At 40.6% G+C, this 12,457-nt stretch overlaps 1 protein-coding gene across 1 annotated transcript in view; it reads left to right on the top strand.

Moving 5' to 3' along the window:
* Positions 1 to 12,457, top strand: part of LOC141094187 (uncharacterized) — a 154,939-nt gene that overhangs the window by 71,800 nt on the left and 70,682 nt on the right. Inside the window, 1 exon segment of the mRNA XM_073579945.1 lies at positions 3,230 to 4,050. Within this exon segment, the coding sequence (XP_073436046.1) occupies positions 3,230 to 4,050 (821 nt within the window).

Below are 12,457 nucleotides of genomic sequence, written 5' to 3'. Positions count from 1 at the left end.
AGATTTTTACTGAGTCTGCTGAAGAGATGCAATCATTCGTATAGAGAGAAAACAGTAACGGGGACAAAACACACCCCATACAAACATATATGGTTGTACATTAGTGTCTGGGCACATTTCAGGGTTGAGAAGGGAAAGAGCACCATTTAGCTATTTGATTACAGATCTTACCGGAATAGTTTGCAGACACAATGAAATTGGGAGCAGTGTTTAAGACCACCTGGCAGCTCAAAAGATGGCCACCATGAACAGGCTTGACGCTATCTACTCCATTTTCCAGATCCCAGGGATTGTCTTGCTCATCACCCTTTAACCCCTTTACATGGATCTGGACTTGCATAGAGCCCCCCCCAGGCTTGGGCCACAGTGTTGCCTGCTGTTCGGTGGTGTGAGATGGGGAAGAACAGTAGTCAGGTAGCCGGGACAGAACCAGTAGGGCAGAGAAAATGACAAAATCAGAACACATAAGAGTAGTAGTAGTCAGCAAACAAGCCCGGGTCACAACAGGAAATAAATACACAAGCCGTGAGCTGAGCATATAGGACTGATCCAGAGGAAAACAAGGCTGTATCTGTCAGTTTCCTTCAATAAACTTCAAGGTTTAGTAGAATATGCAGCTTTCATTGACCAGTTTCTATGACAACAAGATTTTGGGAAATAATGAGTGGCCTGACAATGCCTTGGCTCATCCCAAAAATTTTCTTCAACAGCAACATGTTAGGCGGACCCTGTTCCAATTTAGACAAAAATTTCCATCTAAATCTGACTGGTCCTGGCTAGATATCTTGACTAAATTATCGTCTCCGAGATTAAAACTTATTTCCCGTTTATATGCTTGCCTTAGTATCCCTCCTTCTAAGTTGAAGCCTTCTTTCATATATTCCTGGGAATCAGAACTTAAGGTTAGTTTCTCAGAAGAACAAATTTCCCAAATCTTACTCAATGCACGTGGTTTGTCTTGATGTATTCTACTTCAGGAAAATTCCTGTAAAATTCTAAATAGATGGCATATGACTCTGACCAAACTTCATTATATGGATTTATCAGACACCAAAACGTGTTGGAGATGTCCTAGTCAAACTGGTCATCACACTCATATTTTTTGGGATTGCTCAAAACTCAGGCTACCGAAGCTCTGCTATCTTGCCCTGCCCATCCAAAAATTTTAAACCATTGAAACATAGGCTTCTCCCATTACTGGTTAGTGCGGTGAAACATTTGATAGCCATACATTGGAGAGACAAATCTCCTCCCACCCTAGGAGAATGGACCTCTAAGGTAAATCAAATTTCCCTACTTGAAGAACTCACCAGTTGGGAAACACATACCTATGAAATCTATAACAAAATATGATCTCCATGGAAAAAACTTCAAGAGGTAACTCCAATGTAGGGGTCTTACTCACATGGTTAGGTTTAGTATATGGGGGATCTCCCTTGCTCGGATATGACCCCCACTCAACGTGATTTCACAGGTGTCGCCAACTCCCCCATTTTGCCTTCCGACAAATTGTAAACATGGTTCTTGGCTCTGATGTGTGTACCTAACTTTGTTTTTTGTTATACCTGGTTAATATTTTTTCCTCCACCCTTTTTCCTTCCTCATTCACCCTTCTTCCCTTCCCTTTCCCTCCTTACCCTCCCCCGGTTCCCACATCTCCTTTCCTATACTATATCCTACATGTCGGATTATCATAAGATGTTATGTACTTTGATTATACCCTAGACATGTTTGTATCTTTTCTGTGATATACCTAAAATAAAGAATTAAAAAAAAAAAATATGGAGCTTTCCAATTGGCTGAATCAGGGAGCAGATTACTTCAGCTGGACAGCACAGACACCCATACTGCCCGAATAGATGGTACTAATGGTCCTAGGCACCATAATCTTAGTGGCTGGACCTCTCCTACATTGTCCAGAGCTTCTGGTTCCAACGTGTGCTCCTTTACCAGCCCCGCCTGACATTTAAATAAGGATAAGCCTGGTGGCAAAAGCAGACATCGTAGGACCAGATGCCAGAAGAGATATTACACACTGTCTGCAAAAGTGCTAATATGACAAAATTTCAGAAAACCAAAGAAGTAGAAATCCCCATAAAGTGACTCCATTTTGGAAATTATAACCCTCAGAGAATTAATCTATTGGGCTAGTGACCATTTTTGATTCCACAGGCACTTTCTGAAAATTAGCACGCCGTGAATGTGGGAGAAAAAAGTCAAATGTGCCATTTTATTACCCAAAAGACATTGCCCAGATGATGCTCCAGGAGACACACACCATAAATTAAGTGGGTTCTTCTCACTGTAGTAATGCCAAAAACATAAAGATACTAAATGTGGTTTGGGTGCACTGCAAGGCTCAGAAGCGAGGGGGAGATTTAACTTTCGGAGAGTGGTTATTGGTGAATTGGCTTATGGAAGCCATGTTGCTTTTCAAGAGCCTTTCAGCTACTACTAATGTGGAAACCTCTGTTTTTCCACTGACAGATCATGGACCTGAGTGGGGACTTGTTTTTTGTGAGATGAATAGACGTTTTTATTTGTGTTATGTTTGTCTACATAACGTTTATTTGTGGCTTTTTATTCCATATTTGGGAGGCAGAATGAACTGTTGAACACCACGCTCCACTGGTTCATCCTATGAGATTTTCTATTAGACTGTGAACTGTCATTGTCTTGGTGAAGATTTCAATATTTTTACATAACTTGCCATTTCTACAGACAGTTTAAGTAGAAATGTTAAATGACATGCAAAGATATTTTATTCAAAAATAATAATTGGTTTTATTCTTGGCAGATGACTGTACCAGGAGATCAGAAGGACAGCTGACATCTTCAATTTTTAAATCTGATGATCTTGGGATCCCACAGGATACAACTGAAGTGAATGCCATTACTCCAGATATACCATCATTCCTTCACAGCAAAGATCTGTCATCTGATCATTTGAAACAGGTCCTGTCTTCTGATTCTTTAGCAACAACTAAGGAAAATCAGAGTCACAAAATAAGCATTAAAAACGGAAAAACTCCTAAATTAAAGAAGCCATTTTCATGTTCAAAATATAGAAACCAGTTTCCCATTGAAAAGTCTTTTCTTAAACATCCAAAAATTCACACATTGGAGAAAAGATTTTCTTGTTCCAAGTGTAGGAAATTTTTTAAGCACAAGTCCCATCTTGTTAAACACCAAAGAACCCACACAGGGGAGAAGCCTTTTTCATGTTCAGAATGTGGGAAACGTTTTTCCCAGAAATCAGGTTTGGTTAAGCACCAAAGAAGTCACACAGGGGAGAAGCCTTTTTCTTGTTCAGAATGTGGGAAATGTTTTAGCCAGAGATGTAACCTTGTTATACACCAAAGAACCCACACAGGGGAGAAGCCATTTTCATGTTCAGAATGTGGGAAATGTTTTACACAAAAATCAGATTTGATTAACCACCAGAGAACTCACACAGGGGAAAAGCCTTTTTCATGTTCAGAATGTGGGAAATGTTTTAACCATAAATACAGTCTTGTTATACACCAGAGAACTCACATAGGAGGGAAGCCTTTTTCATGTTCAGAATGTAGGAAATTTTTTAACCGGAAAGCACATCTTGATCGCCACCAGAGAACCCACACAGGGGAGAAGCGCTTTTCATGTTCAGAATGTATGAAATGTTTTAATCAGAAATCAGATCTGGATAGGCACCAGAGAGCTCACACAGGGGAGAAGCCTTTTTTCTGTTCAGAATGTCGGAAATGTTTTAATCAGAAATCAGCTTTGGTTAACCACCAGAGAACCCATTCAGGGGAGAAGCCTTTTTCCTGTCCAGAATGTGGGAAATGTTTTATCCAGAAATGCCATGTTGTTGTACACCAAAGAACCCACACAGGGGAGAAACCTTTTTCTTGTTCAGAGTGTGGGAAATGTTTTACACAGAAATCAGATTTAGTTAAGCACCAGAGAACTCACACAGGGGAGAAGCCATTTTCATGTTCAGAATGTGGGAAATGTTTTACCCGTAAACAGCATCTTCATATCCACCAGAGAACCCACTATTCATGCGTTCCACTGCCTGCGTTCCATAATGAAACACTAATGTAACAGACTTTAGACCATTTTTTGTCATACAAGGATAATTAAAAATAGTATAATCCTTTGGTAAATTTTTATTATGTACCCACTAGTAATATTTCACACTCCTCCCATTGAATAGAGATATAGATCGTGGAAAAACAAAATTAATTTATGACAGAAAGGGGGAAACATTTAGGGTATGTGCACATGTTGCGGATTGCTGGGTGTATTTTTCCGCACGAAAACCGCAGCTCTTTGCAGAAAACGCAGGTGCGTTTTTTATTCATTTTTGCCGCAGATTTAATGCGGTTTTTCAGTGCGGTTTTGCCTGCGGATTTGTATGCGTTTTTGTAAGCTAAATAAAGATATGTTATTTAACAAAAAAAAGATTTGTGATGTCATTTCTGTCCTACCTCCTCGTTTACATTTGTCCAACCCACACTCCATTACACACACAGACAGATAGAAAGATAGATCTATAGATAGTTAGATAGACAGATAGAGAGAGATTGATATGGTATAGATGATGGATAGATAAATAGATAAATATGGGATAGATAGATAGATAGATAGATAGAAAATAGATATATCTATCCATAGATATAGCCTTAGATATTTCTATAGATATTTCCATAGATATATCTATAGCTATATAGCCATGTATATATTTAAAAAAAACTGCGTGGGCTCCCTCGCAAATTTCTGCGCCAGAGGGGGAAAGCCGACGGCTGGGGGCCAATATTTGTAGCCTGGGAAGGGGGTAGGACCCATGGCCCCTTCCCAGGCTATGAATATCATCCTGCAGCCGTCTACATAGCCTTTACTGGCTATTAAAATAGGGGGACCCCCCAAAAAAATGATGTGGGGTCACTATATTTTATAGCCAGAAAGGCTACGCAGACAGCTGCGGGCTAATATTCATAGCCTAGGAAGGGGCCATGGATATTGCCCTCCCCCTGGCTACAAATACCAGCCCGCAGCTGCCCCAGAAATGGTGCATCTACAAGATGCGCCAATTCTGGCACTTAGCCCCTCTCTTCCCACTCCTGTGTAGCAGTGGGATATGGGGTAATGAGGGGTTAATGTCACCTTGCAATTGGAAGGTGACATTAAGCCCGGTTAATAATGGAGAGGTGTCAATAAGACACCTATACATTATTAATCTTATATTAATAAAGGGTTAAAAAACACACACATAAGAATAAAGTATTTTAATGAAATAAAACAACACTTTTCATATTTTTATTCAACTCTCAGATCCAAGCAACACCCTCGGTCTCCTAGAATAAAAAGAAAAAAAATAAACCAACCGTATACTCCCTGTCTGACGCAGTCCAATTAATGACGAGGGTCCCACAACGATCTCCTCTATAGAAAAGTGACATCAGGTGATGTCACTGCTCTATAGGGCCTCCCAGTGATGAACTGACAGGAGACAATTCCTCCTGCAGTGCATCACTGAGGTTACCTGAGTTCAAAGTCTCACTTTGCCGCAATGCTGCGTGAGAATTAGGGTTATGGGACCTCTTTCAGCGGAGGGATACACAGCAGAGGATTACCTCCGCCTGTCATTTCACTCCTGGAGCCCCTGGAGAGCGGTCACATCAGGTGATGTGGCCTCTCTCCACGGCAGATCGTCGTGGGACACTCGTTATTAATTGGACTACGGCGGAAAGGTAAGTATAGGTTGGTTTATTATTTTATTTTTATTTTATTTATTGGCTTTGGGGAATTAGGTAATTGGTGAGTATGCACGCTATGTTATGTGGTTATGTGTTGTATGTTATATGTATGTTCTGTGTGTTATATGTTGTATGTTCTTATGTCTTTTTTTTACATTCGCGGTCTGGTCCGGCGCCTCCCATCATCTAGCGATGACGTTCTCCTCCTTACTTCTGCTGTGGCTCCTGCGCAGGTGTAATTACTCTGCCCTGTTGAGGGTACAGCAGAGTACTGCAGTGCGCAGGCATTGGGAAAGGTCAGAGAGGTCCGGCACCTGTGCACTGCAGTACTTTACTGCTGTAGATAAGCCCCTGATGGCGGTGGCCGCAGCTTATAGGCCAAAAATGAGGTGAGAGATTCCCGTTAAAGGGGCAGCAGACAATGTTTCTGACCAAGGTGAAGAAGATTCTGAATACTCATCTCCCTCAAATAGTCCAAACAAGCAGAGAATAAGAAGGGATTTTAGTGACTCGCCTAATGTAAAGTCATGAACATACCACCGCACGTCAGAAAGAAATCAAGGAGACCCATGAGAGAATATTAGACCAATGGAGAAGAATTTATCAACAGAAAAGTATATAACTGAAACCCTTAAAGCATTTGGCAACTCAATTCAAATAAGCATAGAAAAACCATTTCATGTTATCCACAACTCAATAGAAAATATTAATACAAAACTGGAATTGTACGATAGAAAGATAAATAACATGGAGCAAGCCATAGAATCAACTAATAAGGACCAGAAAGAACTAAGTGAGGAAATAAAAAATCTAAAAGTAAAGATGGCAGATCTGGAGGATCAACACAGAAGAAATCACTGTGTTGAGAAACGTGATGGTGTCTCCACAGTGTTGGATGTTGATCTCCATGAGTTCATTCATCCTCATTTTTCACAGTCTTCTACTAGGCATTGCTCCTACTGGCCAGTTTCCTACTCCACACTGATGAGGGGCAATACCCCGAAACAGCTGTCTCTGGATGGATACCATGTTTTGGCATAGGTGGTTTCCTTCATTGGAGACTGCCCTTCCCGTGATTGTTCCTTCCCGGGGAAAGACCTGGCTAGTCATTGCTTGCGTTGAGAAACATGTGATGGTGTCTCCACGGCTTGTGTATGTTTTTACATATTTCCCATAAGGGATGGAGCATTGCTCTAGAATCACTGCTTTGAGAAACATGTGACGGTGTCTCCGCAGTGTTGGATGTTGATCTCCATGAGTTCATTCATCCTCTTTTTTCACAAAGCAGAAGAAAAAACCTGAAGAAGAGAGTTATCCCGGAGAGTATCACACAATCCAAACTCCAACCTTTCATTCAGGATTTAATAAAGAAAATGATTCCAGATAAGAAGTGGACACAAAGGTGGACAGAATTCATGGACTTCCAAGACCAAAAAACATCATCCCAGTGTTACCAAGGGACGTAATAATGCGTTTTCACTTTTTTCAGACAAAAGAAAAGATCACGGAATACATAAAGGAAAATGACAACCTCCCAGCTCCTTTTGAAAAGATTAAGATATTCTCTGACTTTTCTAAAGAAACACTGGCAGCAAGAAGAGCATTTTGTGATGTCACATCCTTTCTGAGATGAGAAGAGATCCCTACGGATGGGGCTTTCCCACAAAAATCCTCATCCTTCACTAGGGGAAAATCATCCCTATTTACAGAACAGAAGATGCAAAAGAGATACTAAAAATGATTTAAAAGAACTACCGACCTTCAACTAAGGGCAGAGACACATTGGCGTATTTCTCCTGCGATAATCGCATCACACTGAATGGACTGGCCGGCACCTCTCCTGACCTGAGCATGACAGCGTGATGGATTACTATGCAGCTGTCAAGCTCAGGTCAGGAGAGCAGACAGCCAGGGCGAGTTTTAATATGAGACGAAAAATACGACAGCGTGTCTGCCCTAATAGAAGAATTTGCCCTCCAACAGGATGAATTATGAAGCCCAATCTTTAAGATTTATATGCATTTGGGGTCTCACAAGCCCAACCTGTGGTGAAGATTTATAAGGATCCAGGAGCCAACAGATATCCTTTATATTTTCGTCACCGAACATTTATTCTTTTTCCAGGGATAATGCCAGAACTGTGCACCCAGAGGTTGTGAGCCATTTGGTTTCATTTTTTTTAATTTCTTTTCGAACCACCTGGAGTCATTAGAGATAGTGTTAACACATTTCTTTACTCATATATACAAGCAAGGAATATATTGTGGTTGTATTATTTTTTTTTACCATCAGTAATATTAATACATAATAATTTTGCTGTGACAAATGTACTGTTTTGCTTTGTATTCAACTTTTTTTACACAGATTAGGAGTACTTTTCAGCCACCTGAGGACAAAGAGAGATAAAAATGAAAATAAGTTTTTTATCATTAAATGTAAAGAGTTTGAATATCCCAAATAAAAGACATATTATGGAAAGAAATTAAAGAATCCAATGCAGATATAATTGGCTTACAAGAAACTAAATTTGCTCAGGGAAAAAACCCAACAATTCACAAACAAAGACTTTCCACCCATTATATAATCTTGTAACAATAAAAAAAATACAGGAGTCACGCTGATTTATAAAAAAAATGCTATTAATTTTTAAATCATAGACCAAATAATTTTGGTGTGTACAATTGACAATACACTGTACACTATAACCAATATTTATGCGCCTAACAAAGGTCAGATTACATTCTTAAAGTAATAGGAAAAATGAAACAAATTCAAAAAGGGGAAATATTAATATTTGGAGATTTCAATGCAGTTCCAGATGAGAGTATAGACTAAACTTCGACAATAAGAAACCCAAAATCGAATTCAAATAAATGGCTACACAAAGAAGACCTTTATGACATCTTTAAGTGTTTAAACTCAACGTCAAAAGAGTATACATTTTATTCTAATGGGCATAAAATCTTTTCAAGGATTGACCTCTTACTGACCAATATATAGAGTATACATTTTATTCTAATGGGCATAAAATCTTTTCAAGGATTGACCTCTTACTGACCAATATATATACGCTGCAAAAAATTGAAAGAATGAAATAAAATGGAAAAACAATGTAGTATATATAAACTGTATAATAACGACATTGATCTTAAAAAGACAACTAACATTCCAATCTGGGAGAAAGATCTGAACTTCACTCAAGATTCAGAACAATGGGAAAAATCTATTAACCCCTTCACGACCCATGATGCCTACGTAGGCGTCATGAAAAGTCGTGCCCAAATGACCCATGACGCCCCCGTAGGCGTCATGCTATAAATAGCGTTCCTGCGGGTTGGGTGACCGGGGTCACTGAAATGTCACCCGAACCGCAGATCCAGGACAACAATCAGTTAAGCCCGGGGGGTGGCTTTGCACCCACGTGGTTAGGATCGCTCTGATTGGCTGTTAAAAGTGAAACAGCCAATCTGAGCGATAGTAATATTTCATCAATGAAAATTGATGAAATATTACAATCCAGCCATGGCCGATGCTTCACTAGCATCGGACATAGCTGAAGACACTAACATGACCCCCCCCACATGGCTGGCGGGGGCTATCGGCCCCCGCCAAGGACTGATGCAGCGATGGGCCGCTGCCGTCACAATCTACTCCCCCTTCCCTCCTGTCCCCCCGCTGTCCGATCCCCCCTCACCCTCCCCGATACCTCCTATGTTCCGCTCTGCCTCCCGATGTCCCACCGTCCCTCCTACATGGCCGCCGCCATCTTGGAAAATGGCGGGCACATGCACAGTGCGCCCGCCAGCATTTCCCGGCTGCAGATTCATTTTTTTTATTTTGATCACTGTGATAAACTCTCACAGTGATCAAAATAAAAAAAATAAATCACTGCCCCCCCTTATCACCCCCATAGGCAGGCACATGTAATAAAATAAAGAAAATATTTTTATTTTTCAATTTGGGCTAGGGTTAGGGCTAGGGTTGGAATTAGGGTTAGGGTTGGAATTAGGGTTAGAAATAGGGTTAGGGTTGGTATTAGGGTTAGGGTTGGTATTAGGGTTAGGGTTGGAATTAAGGTTAGGGTGGAATTAGGTTTGGGATTAGGGTTAGGGTTGGAATTAGGGTTAGGAATAGGTTAAGGGGTGGGTTGGGGTTGGGATTAGGGAAAGGCTTGTGGTTAGGAGTGTATTGGGGTTAGGGTTGTGATTAGGGTTATGATTAGGGTTGGGATTAGGGTTAGGGGTGTGCTGGGGTTAGGATTGGAGTGAGAATTGAGGGGTTTCCACTGTTTAGGCACATCAGGCGGTCTCCAAACGCAACATGGAGCCACCATTTATTCCAGCCAATTTTGCGTTCAAAAAGTCAAACAGTGTTCCCTCCATTCCAAGCCCCGATGTGTGCCCAAACAGTGGTTTACCCCCACGTATGGGGTATCAGCGTACTCAGGAAAAATTGCACAACAATTTTGGCGGTCTAATTTCTCCTGTTACCCTTGGGAAAATAAAAAATAGGGGGCTAAAAAATTATTTTTGTGGAAAAAAAATTATTTTTTATTTTCACGCCTGGGCGTTATAAAATTCTGTGAAGCACTTGGGGGTTCAAAGTGCTCACCACACATCTAGATAAGTTCCCTGGGGGGGTCTAGTTTCCAGTATGGTGTCACTTGTGGGGGGTTTCTACTGTTTAGGTACATCAGGGGCTCTGCAAACGTAACATTACGCCCGCAGATCATTCCATCAAGTCAGCATTTCAAAACGTCACTACTTCAATTCCATGCCCCAACGTGTGCCCAAGCAGTGGTTCCCCCCCACATATGGGGTACCAGCGTACTCAGGACAAACTGGACAACAACTTTTGGGGTCCAATTTCTCCTGTTACCATTGTGAAAATAAAAATTAGTGGGCTAAAAAATCATCTTTTGAGGAAAAAAAAATATTTTTATTTTCACGACTCTGCGTTGTAAACTTCTGTGAAGCACCTGGAGGTTCAAAGTGCTCACTATGCATCTAGATAAGATCCTTAGGGGGTTTAGTTTCCAAAATGGGGTAATTTGTGGGGGAGCTCCAAAGCTTAGGCATACAGAGGCTCTCCAAACACGACATGGTGTCCGCTAACGATTGGAGCTAATTTTCCATTCAAAAAGTCAAATGGCGCGCCTTCCCTTCTGAGCCCTGCCGTGTGCCCAAACAGTGGTTCCCCCCACATATGGGGTACCAGCGTACTCCGGACAAACTGGACAGCAACTTTTGTGGTCCAATTTATCCTGTTTCCCTTGGGAAAATAAAAATTAGCTTGCTAAAATATAATTTTTGAGGAAATAAAATGATTTTTTTATTTTCTCTGCTTTGTGTTATAATCTTCTGTGAAGCATTTGGGGGTTCAAAGTGCTCACCACACATCTAGATAAGTTCCTTTGGGGGGTCTAGTTTCCAAAATGGGGTCACTTGTGGAGGAGCTCCAATGTTTAGGCACACTGTGACTCTCCAAATGTGACATGGCAACCGCTAAATATTCCAGCATATTTTCCATTCAAAAAGTCAAATGGTGCTCCTTCCATTCTGAGCCCTGCCGTGCGCCCAAACAGTGGTTTATGACCACATATGAGGTATTGATGTACTCAGGAGAAATTGCCCAACAAATTTTAGGTTCCATTTTACCCTGTGGCCCACGTGAAAATGAAAAAAACAGGCTAAAGGAAATTTTTTGTGAAAAAAAGTACTTTTTTTTTACAGATCAATTTGTGAAGCACCTGGGGGGTTCAAAGTGTTCACTATGCATCTAGATAAGTCCCTTGAAGGGTCTGGTTTCCAAAATGGGGTCAGTTGTGGGGGAGCTCCAATGTTTAGGCACTCAGGGACTCTCCAAACGCGACATGGCATCCGCGAAATATTCCAGCATATTTTCCATTCAAAAAGTCAACTGGTGCTCCTTCCATTCTGAGTTCTGCCGTGCGCCCAAACAGTGGTTTATGACCACATATGATGTATCCGTGTACTCAGGAGAAATTGCCCAACAAATTTTAGGATCCATTTTATCCTGTTACCCATGTGAAAATTAAACAATTGATGCTAAAAGAAAATTTTTGTTGGAATAATTGAAATGTCCATTTTTTCCTTCCATGTTGCTTTAGTCCCTGTGAAGCACCTGAAGGGTTAATAATCTTCTTGAATGTAGTTTTGAGTAGCTTGAGGGGTGCAGTTTGTAGAATGGTGTCACTTTTGGGTATTTTCTGCCATATAGACCCCTCAAAGTGACTTCAAATGTGAGGTGGTCCCTAATAAAAATGGTTTTGTAAATTTTGTTGTAAAAATGAGAAATCGCTGGTCAACTTTTAACACTTATAACGTCCTAACAAAAAAAAATTTTGTTTCCAAAATTGTGCTGATGTAAAGTAGACATGTGAGAAATGTTATTTATTAACTATTTTGTGTCACCTAGTTCTCTAGTTTAACAGAATAAAAATTCAAAATTTGAAAATTGCAAAATTTTCATAATTTTCGCCAAATTTCCATTTTTTTCACAAATAAACGCAAATATTATTGACCTAAATTTACCACTATCATGAAGCCCAATATGTCACAAAAAAAATTCTCAGAGTCGCTAGGATGCGTTGAAGCGTTCCTGAGTTATTACCTCATAAAGGGACACTGGTCAGAAATGCAAAAAATGGCCAGGTCATTATGGTCAAAATAGACTGGGTCATGAAGGGGTTA

Source organism: Dendrobates tinctorius, unplaced genomic scaffold (genome assembly GCF_039654945.1).
Source record: "Dendrobates tinctorius isolate UK_male_01 unplaced genomic scaffold, ASM3965494v1 ptg000063l, whole genome shotgun sequence".
Classification (NCBI taxonomy): Eukaryota; Metazoa; Chordata; class Amphibia; order Anura; family Dendrobatidae; genus Dendrobates; species Dendrobates tinctorius.
The sequence above is the reverse complement of the archived record's forward strand: the minus strand, read 5'-3'. Positions and strand labels throughout refer to the sequence as shown.